The sequence below is a fragment of the Ambystoma mexicanum genome, chromosome 11, assembly GCF_040938575.1.
Source record: "Ambystoma mexicanum isolate Mex_15411 chromosome 11, UKY_AmexF1_1, whole genome shotgun sequence".
Classification (NCBI taxonomy): Eukaryota; Metazoa; Chordata; class Amphibia; order Caudata; family Ambystomatidae; genus Ambystoma; species Ambystoma mexicanum.
In genome coordinates this window covers 882,707,050-882,725,864 of record NC_090934.1, presented here as the reverse complement: position 1 = coordinate 882,725,864, position 18,815 = coordinate 882,707,050, and the positions used below count along the sequence as shown (strand labels likewise).

The 18,815-nt window shown below is 46.9% G+C and overlaps 1 protein-coding gene across 2 annotated transcripts in view; it reads left to right on the top strand.

Annotated features, from left to right (window-relative positions):
• Positions 1-18,815, top strand: part of LSP1 (lymphocyte specific protein 1) — a 393,235-nt gene that overhangs the window by 213,246 nt on the left and 161,174 nt on the right. For both annotated transcript variants that reach the window (XM_069623945.1, XM_069623946.1), the window contains exon 2: positions 4,988-5,137. In XM_069623945.1, coding sequence (XP_069480046.1) covers positions 4,988-5,137 — 150 coding nt within the window. The remainder of the gene's footprint in view (positions 1-4,987; positions 5,138-18,815) is intronic.

Below are 18,815 nucleotides of genomic sequence, written 5' to 3'. Positions count from 1 at the left end.
CCGATCCGATACCCACACCAAAGCTCAGCACCCGGTGTATACTGAGTTGAAGCTGCCAACAGAAGACCACTCCCCTCACTATCCCCACTCCCTTCTTCACCTTACTAACCCATCCCACGTTATCATTTACAGATCCGCCTGAGCGCCTGGGGACCAATTCCTCTGGCGACGGTGCGCGGTACAAATACCTTTAACATTTAAGATTCTGCTGCACTCCTCTGGGCTTTCTCACTTTTTATGGGGAAAATGACATGCACTTAAGACAGTCAGTACTGGGAGACTTTGTTTCCCTTAGTCCTTACCTCATGTTGCAACTTTTGTGCAACATGTAACAAGTGTACCATGCCATATCTTACCATACAGTACACTTGGCTCTACAGTCATTTCTAAAGGCCCTAGATACTCTCACTGGACTTTTTATTAACTGTGCAGATTTGTCATGGACAGCACTGGTGGCCTGGCTCCAAAATGGCCACGATGTTCTTTGTCCTGTCCTTGGCCATCTTGCCCCTTCACCTTCCCCAGGTCTGGTCAACCCGGGTCAGTCCTCATTTGGTCATGCACTTTCCCGCGAAACTACAGGCCTTCGCAGACTTCTGCATGCCTTGTGTGTGTGTGCCTCCAGGATGTGGGCTGAAATGTCTGATCCCAATACACATCCTGGGTGCCAGAGAGTCTGGAGTGCCCTGCCCGAGACCACCGTGGTCTGTGACTGGTCCACGTATGGAGTGTGTGTTTGTGAGCAGGTCTCCCATTTGTCCTCTCCGTTTTGGCGCGACGGAAACTTTGGATAAGAGGAGGCTGAAAACACCACTACCATGTCGATCTCCTGAGTTCTCACTGAACAAAGGATAGGATCCAAGTATCCTACAACTACAAAGCTGAGTCGAGGAACCGCTGGTGACCCGCTGGAAGGTTTGGCATCCTGCACCTGCTGTCGTCCCGTGGGACCCCTCTGCATCTGATCGCCCTAGAAGGTCTGCAAAGGCGCTTTGACCCACTGGAATAGTGGGACCAACTATTCTCGGCACCTTCACCAAAACCTGCAAGTAAGCCAACCAGTGGGCTGGCCAGCTTTCGCAGGACCTTTGCTCTGTCCCAGCTGTCGTTTCGAGGAGGCCCTCAAAACTTGGTATACTTCTTGCTCTGTGTCCACTGTACCCTCAAACTGAATTTCGGACACTTGGCATTCCCAGGTCTGAAGTGAGACGAGTGCGCCAGGACCGGAGTAAACACGGTTAACCTGTTGCCCTGCCGCAGCAACGTCCTTTGCAATTCTGCTGCATTTGTGAGCCTGTTGCCCCTGAAGCCTGCTGCAGTGAAACTGGGACGATTCACCCACCCGAAGCGGAGAAATCGCTACTGTCCCGTTTTGGGGATAATCGCTGTATCTCAGGAACTAAAAAGGTGCCGAGACGTCCTTTTTTGTCGCATTCGAACCTGCAAGCGAAGTGGACTGAGGTGCCGAAGTTTGGGCCCACTTGCATCGGGGACCGGTGAGTACTCAATACCCCAACCGGTAGCCCCTGGAGCAAGGGCCCATTTGTACGCATGAGTGGCCCCTGAGGGCCCCTCTCCTTTCCACTGCTATTGCAAAATAGCAACTCCATCCCAAACCCTTGAACTGCCTCTGCCTTCAAGTGGAGGGCCTTCTTGAATAGAGGGAACCCATTCTTCACCCACATTCCTGAGCCTCACCCACATTCCTGAGCTGCTAGAGACCCCATTTTGCCCATTGCAACAACCGCGTGCGCTTGCATTGCATGTACTATTGAGCACAAGGCTCCCCTCTTCTTAGGACTTGGACTGCCTCTTAGTTGGGTGTATTGTCGATGTCAAAGGGGCCTACAGATTACCTGCACTGCCTGTTTCCTTCCCCTCTAGGTTGTAAACATATTTCGTGCAGTTCCCCCTTTGGACCCCAATGGTCTTGTATATATAATGTATAGATTATGATGTGTTGGTTTACTTAGTGTTACTGTGATTCTTTTGCTATGGTCAATGTTACAAAGGCCTTGTAATAAATATATTTTTAATATAACACCTGCCTGGAGTAATTTGTAAGTGTCCTTGCTTTGTGTGCTCATTAAGGTCTTTCGGTCACCCTCTCCCCTCCTGAGACTTAGTCTTGACCGCCTGCCAAAGCTACCTTGATTGGTCTGGCTTGTCCAGAGGTTACCCTGTTCCAAGAAACTAGGCTGGCCTTCTGAACTTCTGCCCACCAGGTCAGAGTTTAGAAATCCATCTTAACGTCTGCTCACTCACGCTGCGGCGGATTGGCTATATTTCATAAAGGGATTTTGCCAGGTGGGCTGCACGAGTGGGCTCGGATGTTGGGTTCCATCCCCGTGAACACTAAATACACTAAATACATTTGCACTTAACATCTTTTCTGTATATATTTGGGAAAGGGAATTCAATGTTGCTGAATGAGCCAGGGGGGCTACTTCTGCGAGTAGTAGACGCTCTTTACAGTTAATCGTTTTGTTTGCTAGCACAATCTTTATCTGGAGAAAAGAAACAAACTACATAATAATTGGCATATTCCAATGGAGAATGATAGATCAACTTCACATGTATTTTATTTATTGCATTTGTATAGCACACAAAAACCCTAGGGCATCGAGGCGCTGTTGCAGATACCACTTACATTTTGTTATGAATAGATTACTGATATTGAGTCTGGGGGTATTTAAATCCACCCACTTCCTGGGTATCAGAATGCAGTGCAGAATTTAAAACTGCAAAAGCCCCATAACTAGACAGACAGTTACTCCATCACAAACGAAAAAGAACCAGATGTTGCGCTTTGTAGTGTCCAGGCTCTAGCCCTTAATCTCAGACCCCTAGCTACTGGTTCCAATTTTGCTTCTTAAAGCAGTTTTGCGGCTGAAGCGGTGCACCTATCCTCAGTGACACAGGCATTCCGTATGCTAGGTGTGATCCTACCATTGATCTCACATTGCCAAAAAATGAGAAACTTTCAGGAAAGAATACTTGAGGCTGTGCCAGTCACGGCTTTCTTGAAAAATATTTAGGAATAATCAGATTCCTTTTCCCCTTACTTAAAACTGCCCCTTCCTTTTCTATTTTTGAGGTCCCTCCTTCTCTATCCTGCTATATTCTTGGACTTCCCATTTCTCCTGCTCTATTGGGGCGCAACCATCTTTTCCATTCCTGCGCACCCTCATTCTCCTTGCCGCGCCTGCACTTCCTTCTTCGCACACCCACTCCAGCTTGCGCACTGATGTGGTTTTTAATCGCCCCCCTTCCATTCCATAGAGCCACTCTCTGGTCATTCTCCATATTTTAGCAACATTGTTCTTGCTCCTTTTGCCTCGGGTCCCGAGCTCCCTCCCTGCAGTCCCGAGTCCACCATTTTCCTCCATATGTCCTGAATCGCTCATCACTTTCTGCCTCAAATGTTCCTTCCTTGTATTTCTGCCCTGGTCAGTTGCTTCGGTCTCGCCCATTTGCCCTGTACTTTGTTCTCTTTGGGTCCCTCTAAATTACACTTCTCCCCTGTCTAAAGACTGAAGTCCTTTGGGGGACACTGTTGGGGGGCACAGGACCGCGTCACTGCAATCCATCGAATACTTTTGGCAGATTATGCACAGGTGCGACCACAGCTATAATTGGTATGCGCCAATGCGGAGGATGCTACTAGCGGTCCTAAACGTAAAGGACTGCAAGAAAACATCCGACATCAATCTCCAGTCTGGGAAACTGGCTCATCCTCTAAAAGACTACTGCTTTATTCTGTGCTCCGATTGCTGTTCCTGCCATCACTGAAGAGAATGGTGCATTTAGACCGTGAACATGTGAAAAGGGTTTTGTAAAATGCATCAATTTGACCCAATGGTTTCCAAACCCTAACCATATGGGCCCTGCAAACATGGTCTTCTGCCAGTCATAAATCCTACCGCCCACCACTTGCATCCCCCAAGCTGAATCCACCCGGTTGTAAGACCGTTCCACTAGATTGCCTTGGTCGTTACAGAGTCACCTCGTGACTGGAGTCCAATGCTCTCTAAATTTGGTTTCCAGCCAGTATCACTTACAAACTCCAGCAATAACAGAACTATGCAGTGCACATCGTTCTTGGCCTACGAAGGTACACCACATCATTTAAGACCTTGCACCTGCACTGAATAAGAACGCCCCCGCTTAGATTCTATGCTTTTAACATGAGGAGCTGGACAGAAGGGCATCAGGCTGCCTCTGAACCATTCTACCTTCAGCAACTGGCATACACCCATGGCCAGCCTCCCTGAATCTTCTAGCCACTCAACTGACTTGTCACACACCGATCCGTAGCTGAACTCTTGGGTCTGCACTGTTGGAAATGTTATCCAGTCCATGTCAGAATTGAAAGTGACACTCTTCAATTCCTCAAAACCCATCTAATCCAAGGCGTCATTCGTCCACATTTTTCACAGTTACTGTCATTGCAACTGTCTCTCCAGTAGAATGCAGTGTCTCAGAAGACGTATTAATGCTTATGCCGTCCTTTGTAACTAAACTAGCCTGACTCTTTACTGTTTTGTGTAACCCTTGCACACATGCATTTAGATGCTGCTACAAAGTTGTACAAGCGCACCACAAAAAACAATTCCATTTAAAGTGGAGTCTTCAGCAGACTTGGGTTTCCTTCAAACAAATTGTGCATTATGACGAAGCTTTGTCCATCTCCCATCAGGTTAGGTATTGTAGATGTTTACAGCTCCCTAACCCAGCATAACAGTTTTAGAAGCAACTTTTAACATTCTTTAAACCATTTCGTGCTGCTCCGTTTGCAGATTTGACTGTGTAGTCTTAGCAAATGTATCGTTTTCTCACTGGATCCAATGCCTCTGTGAAACAAGCAAGGGCAACCAATTCTGCACTTCTTTTTTTGTTGGATACCACATATGTTCCCTTCGGATTTTCTGCCTACTCCCATTTCTATTCTTGGTTATTAAGTCTCACCCTGTTTGCCCCCTCACAGGCTGACGGCCCAGTGGAGTGTGGAGGACGAAGAGGAGGCAGCCCGGGAACGGCGCAGGCGAGAGCGAGAGCGACAGGGCCAATCCCAAGAGGACGAAAGCCTGCCTAGTCCAGCAGTAGAGAACGGAGTGTCAAACGTGTTGGACAACAGGTAAGGGGGTGATGTTCTTGGTCAGGCCTTTGCTAGTGAGACGTTTCATGCAGACACAGGAAAGCAGGAACCCAGATAAGCAAAATCAAGCTGACGGATTACAAAAGAGGAAACAAATGGCCCGGCAAAGGTCCTTTGGTGTTTGTATTGCACCGAGTTTCGCAGATAAAATCAAGTCAGAGTGCGTCCTTGATGTACCCCTTGGTTCACCTTAAAGTAGGGCAGGCTAAGCTCAAAAGCGTAAGTAGGAGGTGTTCATGGTTCAGAAATCAACAGGTGCAGCTTTTGGTACAGTTATAGATTGAAAGAATTCCAGGTCTAACATGGAATATTTCGTAATGTATTTACTAAACATCTATACACTGGTATTAGAAAGAAAAAAAGGGACACACAGATACATAGCTTCTATGGTACCAGGGAAGGTCCCACCCATGGAAGCACGTCCCTAAGTGTGTTCTTCCCGAATGGCCACGGGGTATGTTGTGGTTGGTGGAGTCAAGTCAGCCTTTTCAGTTTTTTGCTGGCAAGAGTGCACAACTTGCCTGTTTGGGGCACGTGGGGAGGGCAGAGGTGGCTGTTACAAGGCAACGGGCGAGTCTGAAATAGGTCTTGGGCGCCAGGACAAAAGGGGCAAAGGACTCAAGTGACAGAGTAGGGAACCACCGGGTGAGTCTTAAATGGGGCCTCTGCATAGTGGTGTTTGGAAGGGGCGTTGGTGTCACAGTGGCTACTAGCAGTAACATCTTGCTCATCGGCATTCAGATATGCTCCACCAAGATGGAGTGGCGTAACAACCAAAACCATCAGCATAGTTTTTAAAAACCCAGGGCCCTTTTATTTGGTCTCTTGAGGTAAAGTGTTGTTGGGTCCTGTGTTCTAAGAAGCAACATGGCTTTTGGAAAGTTTATGATCAGAGTTGTTTGGGTGGGCTAGAGCAGATCTGGTGGAAGAGTGACAACTGGTGCAAACACGACAGTGCCCTCTAATCCGCTGCTCTTCTATTAGGCACTCACTGGTGACTCACACTAAGTAGGAGTCTGAAGACCATTTATCAACGGGTACAGTGATGACTTGGTTGTGCACCAGTTGCACATCCTGTGCCAAACACAAGGTACCAGGTAATTTGCCTGTCTGGCAGGTAGGAAGATTCTGCCTGATCTTTTCAGTGAGATCACTCATGTGATCCAGATGGCTCCCTTTCTCCTCTTCAACGGGGGTCTGAGGTTGCAGGCATCACTGTTGGCAGGTCTTTGAGGTGCTCGATTATCCTCCGATATTCAGCATCTGGTCTCCAATGGCCAGAACCCTGCTAGACTAGCTTCAATCCAGCACTCAAACTCACTTTTGGTATCTGACTACAAATTGTATAAATCAATTCCACTTTAATAATCTAGATCTCATCATGGTCCTGTTTACGAGAGGAGGGGAACGGGAAATCTAGTTTATCTTGCTGCCATCTTTTGTACGTCTGTGAGCTCTCGATAACATTAATTAATATTAATTAGCACATGGATTCTGTTATAGACCTCAGCCATTCAGAAGGACTGGAAATCTATCTACAATGTCTGGTATAGAACTCATTCCAAGCATCTTGACTTTAGTAGCCTGATAAGTAGCGCATAAACAATGGTCTTCAGCTTTGTAAAGCAAGAGGAGCGGTGTGGGGGCCATGTGCAGGTCAATTCTCCAAATTGACAAAACAGAAAAATGGGCAATGCGTAGTAGTACTAGTTACATTAAATTACATTAGAAGTTACTTTGTATGGGCTGATTTTTTCCATACAACGCTACTTTTCTTTTTTTTTTATTTGAAGTTGACATTTTCAAGGTCATGAAAAAGGGGCATTACAAAACATTGTTCATAGAACAGATACAATAGGTGAAATATGCATAAAACACTCTCACCCCCAGATAAGACAGCGCGTCTTTTATTCAAAATACACTTTTCTCCCCCCCCCCGCAACCCCACCCTCCCTAAAACATTTTTACTTCCTCTGTTTCTGAGTGTATAAATATTCAAAAAACAGAAAATAGAGACGTGTTTGGTACACATTATGACGTATCTGATAGACATGGGTTGGTGGGACATAACAGCCTCCGAGTAATGATGTATATTCTTTCCAACAGAACTGTTTTGAGTGTTCTCCTCAGGGGGAAAGAGTACAACCTTCTGTTAAACTTCACATTTCACTGAATAGTTCCTGGCATGTACTTACAAAGTATCCCCACAACATGTCACATTAGGCTGATTTCACATGCAGAGTTGCAGTGATTTTTTACATAACACATATGTTTGATGCCAGATTAATCCATTCTCCTTTCCCTGGTGTGTTCTCAGACTTCCATCTGATAACTAAAGTGGCGCGGGCTGCGAGGCCCTTGATCCTCTGTCTTTCGTCTTCACACAGTTCAAAAGAATCAACAGGGGTTCTGCAGGCCTCGGGACTCCATCGAGATCTTTGATCCACCCCAAGAGCATTCCAATAGACCTTAATTATGGGGCAGTCCCACCACATGTGCCAGTAGTCAGTTATCCCACCACATTTGCGCCAACAAATTGAACTTAGTGACTGAAACATTCTGGAGAGCCTGAGGGGGGTCATATTGCCACCTGTGTAGCAATTTAAATCACACAAAGTTTGTATTGGCTAGCTATGAGACTTTAGGAGCAGCCCTGCACAACTTATTCCACATGATCGGGTCAATCTCTTCACCAAAATCTTTCTCCCATCTATTTTTCAGGTGTGACGTGGAACCCCCTTCAGCTTCAACCAATTCCCTATATATTGCGGCTATTAAACCTTTCATTTCCGTTCTTGAGTTCAAAAGCTTCTCAAAGGGAGTGAGTTCTCTGTCCAATTTATCTTTCCATTCAACCCTTGTTGGGACTCCCTTAATCTGCAAGAAGTGGAAGACAGGGAGGGGGGCCAGCCCGAGGTTCTCACCCAGTTCCTGAATCGCAAGTAAAGACCCATTCTTCCAGAGCTGACCTGCCCTCTCCAGTGCTGCTTCAAACCATAATTGAAATCTATCTAGGTTAGGAATGTGCTCCATAATGCAAGGGGCCCATAGATGACTCAGCGGGGGGGGGGGGGGTTGGAAGGGGGGGGGGGGCATGAAGTGATTCGCTGCATATCCCTTCTATCCCCCATATTTCCCAAATGGTTCCCATTATCGGGTGATCGCTTGTTTCTCGAAACCCATAGCCACTCACAGACTGTCGCTGGGGATAGATAGTGATTGTCCATGGCAACCCATTGAGGTTCTTTACAGTTTCGTAGGTGGGGGGGGGGGGGGTGAAATCAGAATTCGGAGCGGTGCGGCCTTATAATATTTCTCCAGGTCTGTTTTAGGTAATGTTAAGGTGTCATAAGCTATTCTCGCTTTTCTTCACCTCCCAGAGGAACTTCACAATGGCCCTTTTGGCCTCATCAAAAAAGGCCCACTGTATTTCTACGAGGAGCATTTGAAAGGGATAAAGGAAACGGGGGAGACATACCATTTTGATCGCATTAAGTCTACCCATCCATGATATTGTGAGCTTCTTCCATTTGGCTAGGTCCGCATGAAACTTATGGAGGAGGAGTGGAAAGTTGGCTTCATAAAGTTTGGTTATGTCTCTCGTGACTTGTATAGCTAAGTATTTAAATTGGACGTTTTCCAGGATGAGGCCCAGAGGGGAAGAGTCTATCCACGTCTGCTTGCGTGGTCTCTTAAAAAGGGAAATAGGATTGATTTGGCCCAATTAATTTTGAAACCTGAGAGAGTACCATATTCCTTAATCAACTGGATTGCTCTGGGGATGGAAGAAACAGGATTCAAGATATGCAAGAGTAGGTCGTCCGCATACAGGGCTACTTTATATTCTGTGGTTCCCAGTCTGAGTCCTTTAACTTGAGGGTCATCTTTCAGTTTCTGGGCTAGAGGCTCGACAGAGAGGGCAAAGAGTATTGCAGAGAGAGGGCATCCCTGTCATGTTCCTCTACCCAATTCAAACCAGCAGGAGTATTTACTGTATTCAGACTGAGGCCTTGGGTGATGTGTATACTGCCTGGATTCCTCCCCGATTTTCGGACCTATTCCCACTTTGCAGAGGACTCCCTTCAAAAAGCCCCATTCAATCCTGTCGAAAGCCTTCTCCGCATCGACCTAGAGGAGAGCTGGGTCATTCTTCATTGATCGAGATGCATTTATTAAGTGCAGGGTCTTCCTCATGGTGTCGGCTCCTTGTCTGCCCAGAAGGAAGCCGACCTGATCAGTATGTATTACACGTGGCATATACGTCTCCAGTCGGGGTGCCAGGATTCTGGTATATATTTTCGCATTGATATTCAGTAGGGATATGGGGCGATACGAGACGCATTGCTTAGGATCCCAACCTTCTTTGGGAATCGCGAGACAAGGGCTCGGACAAGAATCCAGTGTCTAGAATCTCATTAGAGTTCTACGATAAAGGGGAGGAGGGAGGAGAGAAAGGATTTAGAATCCGGAGGTGAAGCCGTCTTCCCCGGGGGATTTGCCCAATGACAGTCTCTTGACCGCATTCTTAACCTCTTCTTCTGTTATCGGGCCCTCTAATGCACGGCTTTCGTCATGTTATCTGTGAAATTTTCTCAAAGGACAAGTATCGATCGGTATCCGACTCCTCGGATTGTGCTTCTGATCTATATAGGGTCTCGTAAAACGTGGCAAAGGCCTCATAGATGTCTTTTTTGGCAAAAATTCCGGAGGTGTCCTGGGTTTCAATTTCCAGTACCTTCCGCTCTATCCTTTGGGCACGTAACCTGGCAGCCAGTAAGGAAATCTGCCTCATCTCCTTTCTCATAGAACTTCTTTTTTAGGAGCTGCAATTTACACGCCATCATCCCCTGTTCAAGAAGGCAAAGCTCTTCACTCTTTTTCTTTGCCTCCAAAATCTGGTCTGCTATCCCAGTTTTGTCTTTCCTCGCCTCCCCGTCTAGACGACAAATCTCCTTTCAGAGTTTGTTTTCAACCAAGTTTCTTTCCCTTTTCTTGCTAGCCCCCTCTCTAATCAGGACTCCATGCCAGGTCGCTTTCCCCACTTTCCACACTATTAGTTTGGAAACTTCCCCTGTGTTGTTGGTGTTAATGTACTCAGTAATCTCAATTTCCATCTCAGTTTTGAAAACTGGATCTTTCCAAAGTGTCTCGTTACACCGCCATCGGTCCCCTTTCCTAGGCAGGTCATCCCAGTCAATGTCACCTGTAACCATGTTGTGATCCGACCAGGTGATTGGGACGATGGTCGACCCTATTGTAGCATTATGCATCTGCTCCGACAAGTACATGTAATCAATCCTAGTGAAGGTATTATGTGGGGCAGAGTAGAAGGTGAACGCCGGCTCTTCTGGGTGAAGTTGCCGCCATGTGTCTCTCTCAGGCCATATGTATCAAACATATTTGCGACCTCCCTGCGCCTCCCTCGGTGGGGTCTCTTCTTTCAATCCTACCCACTTTCCTGTCAAGATTGGGGTCCGCCCACAAGTTAAAATCACCTCCGAGGAGGACATGGCATGTGGCCTCTAACATAATTTTAGGACGGTCTTGGCCAGGAATCTTGCTTGCCCCGTATTGGGGGCATATATGGTTGCAAGTGTGAGATTTACCTTTCCCACTGTACCCGCAACTAGTAAAGCACGCCCTTCAATACTCCCCCTCACCCCCATGTCTTGGAGGTCGTGAAGCCCAGTCCCTTTCTAATAAGTATCCCCACTCCTCCCCTTCTCAGAGGCCCAGATCCCCAGAATTCTAGCCCCGTTCGCGTCCCCAGGAACTTCCGTTCTTCTCTCCTAGCATATTTTGTTCCCTGGAGGAAGAGGATGTTCAGTTTTCCCCTACAGAATTCCCGGCTTACTAAGGATCTCTTTGTCAGGGAGTTAAGACCTTTAACATTTAGTTTTCTACCCTGAGGAGGTCTCTTACCCATTGGCCTGTATCAAACGCCATTCGTCATTATACATTTCAGAGGCCCCTTCGACACTGAATGACTTCCTAGTGAGATGTCGGACAACCATGCGTGTGCCCTTACAAGTCTCACTGAGGAATCTGTTCCAAACCCACCCCCCCCCCCCCATTACCCTCCACCGCTCCTTCCTCTATATCCCCCATGCCCAATTGATGGCATCCGATCGGGAGGAAATGTTGATCCGATGTCGGACCACCAGTGGAAACCGTTTCCTCACAGTCCCTCTTCAAAGACCATTCTCAACCTTTGAGCCCCCTTCCCAGTCCCCCCCACAAATAACATGACACTTTAGAAGGATATGTGGTGTCTTGTGCGCCATCGCAGCATTATTGTCCGCAGGCCGCTCGTTCTCACTTCCGGACGGGACATTCAAATAGCATATGTTCCATCTGTGACCGAACCACTAGCGGCTGAGATCACTCGGGGCTTCTCGAACCGTCCATCCCTGTATCTCAGTAACCGGTGTGCAGAGTTCCCTCCAGCTGGTCGCCTTCTTCATTTATCTTCTTCCGGTGTGACATTGCCTCGATCTCTTAACTCTTTTCCTTCGTGGTCCCTGGAGTTCCCAACGTCTCTCCCTCTGTCCTGCTCCCTCCCGGTCTCCACCTTCTGGACGTGTTTCCAGAAGTTCAGCGGTGCAATCGCAAATCTCCCTTTCCGATTTCAGTCGTATTTTCCTGTCTTCATGTTCAAAAGAGAAGGAGAAAGGATATCCCCATCTGTATCTAGTTCCTCGATCCTTGAGCCATTTCATAAGGGGTACGCAAATTCGCCTCAGGGCCAGGGTCAGTGACGATAGCTCCTGGAAAATAGTGATCTGTGCTCCACCAAGAGTGATTGAGCCCCCAGTTTTGGCTTTCTCAAGAATCCTGGCTTTATCCTGGTATCTGTGAAACCTGGCAAGGACGGATCTTGGACTACCCGTGGGGCCGCCGGCCCTATGTATCCGCTAGGTTTTGGGCTCATCGATCTCATCCGCTACCAGTATTTTGATAATATCATGGATCGTTTTCCTGAGATCCCCTTCTGTTTCACCTTTGTGTTCGGGGATGCCAAAGAAGCGTAGGCTGTTTCTCCTCTTGCGGTTTTCCAAATCGTCCATTTTTAGGCAGAATTCCTCCTCCCTTTGCTCCATCTCTCGCAGGTCCATCTGGGTTTCGAGTGCGTCTACGGAGGCTCGATTGTTTTCCACCCCTTTGAGTCTGCCTTCAATCTTGTCCATTCGCTGTGTCATCTTTGGTTCCCAGGTTCTTTATCTCATTCAGGAGGGCAGCAATGTTTCCTTTCGTCGCTGCTGCTTCCGTACCGGAGGCCTCCATGCTCGCTGCATTTGTGTCTGCGGCAGGTGATGGTGGGTAGTAGGTGTACTTGGCTAGTTTCAGTTTAATGTCCATATAGAGTCTGCCGTATTGCAGGAGGGACCCTACCCTCCGTATCAATGGTCAGTACCGATGGTCTCAAAGGTTCCAGGAGTGTTTAGGTGTTTGGGGCGTCTATGTGGACCAGAAGCCAGTTGAGCATATGTGGGTTTCTTCGTTTCACTTAACAGCGTGAAAGGAGGGACTTCTGCACTGCTGACGCTGTCCCGTATGAATCAGAGTCGTGAGTTGGTTGGCTTCAGAATGGTTCCAGGAGCCCAGTTGCACCCCTGTAATGCACTGGTCGCACTGCTTTTCAAGGTTCTGATCGTCCTGCCTTTCGTTCTATTCCAAAGATATAGTAGTTATCTAAAACATCATGCAGACCCAGGGCCTGGCGCATTGACCTCGGTGTGTCGACTTCCAGGATGAGATCACCTCCTCCCTCTGACTCTCAGTTGGTCAGAGCGCCAATATAAGGCCTGGTGCATTCCAGAATGGTTCGGGAAGCAGGTCAGTCGTTCCTGCTAAGATATTCTTTGGTAGTCAAGCACTCAGGTGCCTTGATAGTGCGACTATAGGAGGGAGACCGAGAGTAGCGCACCTGACTTGCACAAGGGGCAGGTCGCTCTCCACTAATTTTTTCAAAAATAATTCAGATGTTCAGAGGATTTGGTGAGCTCCTCTATGAGACATGCATTTTGTGAAGGGGCATGACATTAAATTGGAGGGCCTTCATGTGGGGTATCCCCTCCATTGTGCAACTATCTAGATTATCCAGTGCCTGTCCCCTGAGTATCACCCCTCCGTCGTGTGCCAGACCACATGCACTGCAGAGTTTGCTACATGTAGATTCAGTGCCCCGGGTGCATTGCCAAACAAGTCCAGTATTGCAGTCAGCTAGAGTGCTGCATGTTCCGGGGGAGCACCCTTGCCAAATCAGCCTTAGGGTTTCCCACGGAGAGCCCGGGCCGCCGTCGAGTCACTCAGGGGACCCCGGTGTGGTCTTTCATGTGCTGGTGTTCCTTCCTCCCTCGCTGCGTGTCTCGTGGACCGAGCCACTCCCTTCGCAGGCCCGGGAGCATTCAATAGTGATTCCCCATACAGGGATGGGGATGGTGTGCACCAGATCAAATCGGTGGGCTGCGGGGATGCCGTTGGAGGAGTCGGTGTGCAGGAGCCCCAGGTTCTATCCCGCTCTGGGGCCGAGTACCTGCCTGGTTGCTCCGGTGTCGTTTGCGCTTTGCTCCTCCTCATGCTGGCCGCCTTGGAGTTGAAGTTGCTATTTCCTGCATCCTTCAAAGTTTGCGCTACCTCCGCTATCTTAGCTGTATTGCTGCAAGAAAGCTTTGGGTGCAGACATGCACTCTTATAAAGTTTGTGTAGTATTTGTTTAAGCTCTGGTTCCATTTAACTGCTTGAGCATCAAATCTTTTTTTGTTAAGAATCCATCTTTTCCTGGATTAGAGGTTAGCTCGCATTGATCCATAACAAGTTTAAAGAAGCTGTTGGTAGTCTTTGATAAGCTATAGAAAGCATGACTGAAAATTGCTCGCTTGCCAATAGTTTTTGCATGATCACTTCTCCGAGTGTACAGATATGTCAACGCTGAAGTAGAGAGAACTATTGTACAAAGCAATCTTCCTGGGATGGTTCCGTGAGCATGGTTTTGAATTTGAAATTAAACAGACCGAGGGCAGAAGGATGCATTCCCTAATAATCTTAAATGTCGGAGTCTGAAGGCACCTTACCACTTTGGACAAAGAACTGGAGTCATTTGTAGGACCTGAATTAGCTCTTCCCGTGTATGCTTGCAATCTTGCTGCCCAGGTTATGGAGAGCCCTGTCCCAAGTGGTAACAACCGGTTGCCAAGCAAAGGAGGCAGGTAGAGGAGATCCGAGTGTACACTAGTCTGCCAGATGGTCCCGGACTAATCTTTGCTCGTACTTGAAAAAAGCAGCAGATGATAGTCTATTAAAGACACATAGGTGAGTATTATGCTTCGTTTTCTTTAGCAGTACTATATTTGTAAAAATGTTATTTTCTGCCGATACATTTTTGCGAAAACTTGGGACGTTTCCCTGGTTTCCCCCAACTTATAAAAATTGTTTAAACACTTGCCACCACAGCCCAATATGGTTGTCTTTTGGCTCTCCCGTGACTTCACTTCACGTAATCAGAAACTCTTATTTGTTTCCTGCCCTTACAGTAAATTCTTGTTTTTACCTCTCAACATTTCATTGGATAATCTCGAGCATTGACATTTGCTGGGCTGTGCACCACAGACCTCAAAGTAAGCAGAGAGATGGTAGACAGTGGCTCTACCCTGCTCCAACTTAGAAGGGTCAACCTTTGCCACACACCAGGTGTGAACTGCAATAGCAACACAGCTCTCAATTTTCAGCTGCATGATCGCTAAAGTCTATGCAAAGCATGTGACTATACACAGATTCACAAGCCTCAGAAGACAAAGGTTACCCAAGAAGTCTCTCATGTTTAGTGTTGGGTAGATTTTCAGTTTAGTGTGAAATCCCCCTCACTTGTGAGACACCCGACCCCTCCCCCAGAGGACTTTTTGCTAGACTGGTGGATCATTTTTTCCTTATACCTCATGAGTGGGAACGTTTTTTCCACAATCAGAGCTTTTACTCTCTTTATGGGTGTGATTTTTAAGACTCTCCATGGTGTCTTTTAGATTTGATCCCTTTTGGCATATACCTTTTTTTATTGTTGCTGGCTTGCACTTTGGGCCCCCTTTTTAATTTTCTCTGGCTAACCTTGTGAGAACTACAGTTCCCCCAAGGATAGAAAGGTTATTTTATCCTTTCTAAACTTTAGTTTAATGAGACCAGCACATGCTACCGTGTGTGGAGTGCTCGGTAGATACAATGGGAATGAGAAAGGGGATGCACTGTATCATTTCTGTTACAAAAAGCTGGTGGCATTGAAACATTTTACTAATTTGGTGGACCTTTACTGCAGGCTGTTTCCACAGTTGCAGTAAAGGCGCCCTTTTTACCAAAATGGCAGCAGTCTTCTTTTTTTTTTGCCATTTTCGAGTTTGTCCTTTCGTGGTTCTTCCCCTACTCGTAAGGTTGGGAAATTCCTTTGTGTGGGTTTTATCTTTCTTTGGCGGGAGACCTTGGGCAAGCCTGCCCAGGCTCCAGAGTGTCTGGGACAGCAGGAAGCAAGGGAAGAGTCCAACACTCTCCAGTCCTTTGTCTTCCAACCTGCCTGCTGGAATACAGTTCCCAATGAGAGGTTGGCTGTCCTGAAAAGACTGCAACCCCCTCAGGTATGAACGTTGCATGCCTGTCTCTTTGGCATTCGTTCCTGTATAACGGCTCAATCCTGGAAGCTGAAGAAGTAGGCGACCACTGGAACCAAAACCGAAGAGAAAGTTGAAGAAAAGCCGGCTGAGTCGATTTTCAGCGACCAGAGAGCCTGCTGTGTAACCAGAGCCTGCCGTTACCCTTCCTTCCAAGCGACCCAGGGATCCACAAAAGGACAAGCAGAGTCTGGTGAGATACGCTAGACTCAAGAAGACCTGCATCTGGTGTGGAGCGGTCGAGTATGAGGAACGGACGATTATGTGCAACGGACGATACTTAACATGCCTTGGAATGAAGGAAACTCTTGAAAACATACATCACGCCACACCCCACGCTTACTCTCTCCCTTACACCACCACTCATCTAGAACACAGAGATACTATGACACCATTCGGTATAACTGTTCTCATAACTACATCTCCCGCTTACTCCACATCACTCTAAGTAAACATTGCTGGTTTCTCACCACCCAGCCAGGCATTCTTCTCAGGCCTAACGCAGCCACACTCGTTCCGGATAAAGCCGACCAGAGCGAACACATACTCCTGATCTCTCAACCACCACACCTACAGCTAAGAAGCAGCTACCACTTGTTTTCGCACCAGCTGCACACATACATGGTGCGCACACGCACTTTTTGACTCCCCCCTACTCTCTCTACTGACCTGAACTTCGGTTCCCGAAGGGCGTTCAACCTACCAGCGCCTTCAGACCATACCAATGGTATATAAGGCGCTATATAAATGCAAAATAACATAACATAACATCCAGTATCATTCTGTGACCTTGAGGGGTTGCAATATGCAATACCCTGGGACCTCGAGCTATCAGGCAGTGCACAGTCTTAGGAATTCCTAATATTGCTGGTGCTCAAGAGACACAAAGCAAGTCCTTGAAGTCCTCCAACCAGAGTGATGGACCAGATTAGCAATGATCAGTCTTCTCCGGAAAAGGATGCCAAAACCACAGAGCTGCATCCAGCCGTGAAGAAACACTTGCTTGCAGCCTTCCCAGTTGATCCCTACTGCATAATCCCTTCCATTGTCCGGTCTTCAGTCTTCGTGACAAGTATTCATCAACCAGGTTATTGGCTGCAGATCCTGAAGGCGTCCTGCTGCAAACTCTCCTTTTGTGCTGAGGTACTGTTTTGGCTGGAGTTATTAAATACCTTAAGCCTTGTGTGATTCCTGTGTAGCTTTTGGGGTGTTGCATGTGATTGGGAGTTCTCTCATCCAGTTCACTCAGGCCCACCCTTAGAAACCTCCTAGGGTCTCTTCTCTGTAGTCCCTGGACCCTAACTAACTCTAAAGTGAATTACTTGCTGGTTTTTAAGAGACTTCCACAGGAACTCTGACTTTTCCTACATCTGTGCCTATCCTGACCGATCTGCTGAGCACTAGAGTACCAGTGACCACCTCCTGCCACTGAACACTCATGCTTCAAGAATAGGGAAAGACTTAAGGTTTGGGGCTCTGAAATGTAATAAGTGTTTAAAAAGTACTTACTTGTTAAAGAGTTGGTTTGGTAACTGGCTCTCTGAAAAAGGAACAGTTACAAAAGTTCCTACTATCCTTTGGATGCGTTTTTGCATTCTCAAAAGCATATATTAGGCTAAATTACTCACCTGTGAATTAGGTTCCCCTCTTCCCAAAGGTAATACTGTTGGCTTCACTTTACTACTACTTTTAGGATATAAATATCTAAGTTCACCAACTGGGTCTTGCTTCCCCTAACTAGCTGTATAGCCTGTTAGAATAAGTCTGCCTTGGGTTTTACTTACCTTTAATAGCTGTGCGCAATTCTTAATAAGTGTATTGTGGGTTTTACTAACCTTGGTCTGCCTTGTGCCATCCTAAAATAAGTTAGAGTTATTGCTTACCTTAGGCTGTGTTCCACTGATCGAAAAAGGCAACTGTAATTTTTAATTACAACATTGGGTTTTACTCACCTGGTTCAACAGAGTTATCCTGAATGTAGTTATACGTTTATACTGTTCCATGAATGTGCGTTTCACTATTCAGAAAAGTATCATGATAACAGGGAGCGATTTCTCCGCTGAGTGTCACTGTATGTCTGCTACCCATGAGTTACTGTGATGTAATCTCAAACTAACTTGTGTTTTACTCCCCCTGAATATTCTAAATGTGTATGATTAGGTCTGACTTGCCTAAAAATACTGTTAGTATTCTGAATCAGGTGTTTTGCTTTGGTATCTGTACCTTCAAGCATTGTGTTGCGTTTTTACATTGCAATTATGATGCTATGACAAAGTACTTGCCCACCAAGATTACCTTGGCCAATTTGTATTTATAATAAATCTATTTTTTATAATACTTCTGGGTGTGTTTCTTTTTAATCATTTCTATGCTACAGGTTCTTTGTACTTTCCTACAATCCTCTCTCCCTCCTAAGATAAGCCTGGCTGCTCTGTCTACACTACCAAATACTCAGGTGGTACAGACTTCTACTAAGAGTGGAATTGTGCACTGCCTCAGGTGTATGGTTTTACTAAGCCCTTAGTTGGACTTCAGAAAAACTGTCCTAACATTTATGGTTTGCTTGTTAGGCGCTTATACAATAAAAAAATACTGTTTCAAAGTGCCCACAGGGATGGAACAGAGGGGCAGGGGAAAGGGAGAGGGATGAACCTACTATGCCTTGTGAGTATTCAGAACGTGCAAGTGCAGAAAAGGAAGAGGGGGTTAAGTGCTGGGGAGTCCGAGCTTGTGGATGAGTGCTAGGAATGTTGAGTGCTACAAGGCCTGGGCCACAGGAGGTGTAAGTGCGAGTCTCCAGAGCGGAGGGTGTGCAGATGCAAAGTGATGTGGATAGACAGGAGCTGGGAAGAATTTGTGTGGGAGGTCAAGGCACCGAGGATGCATAAGGGCCAAGGACACCGATTCAGCAACTGTGGGATTAGCAGAGGAGGGAAGGAGGAGGTCTTAAGGAGCTTCTGGAATTTGAGAAGATCCTGCTCAAAGTGCAGGGGGAGGCTATTCCA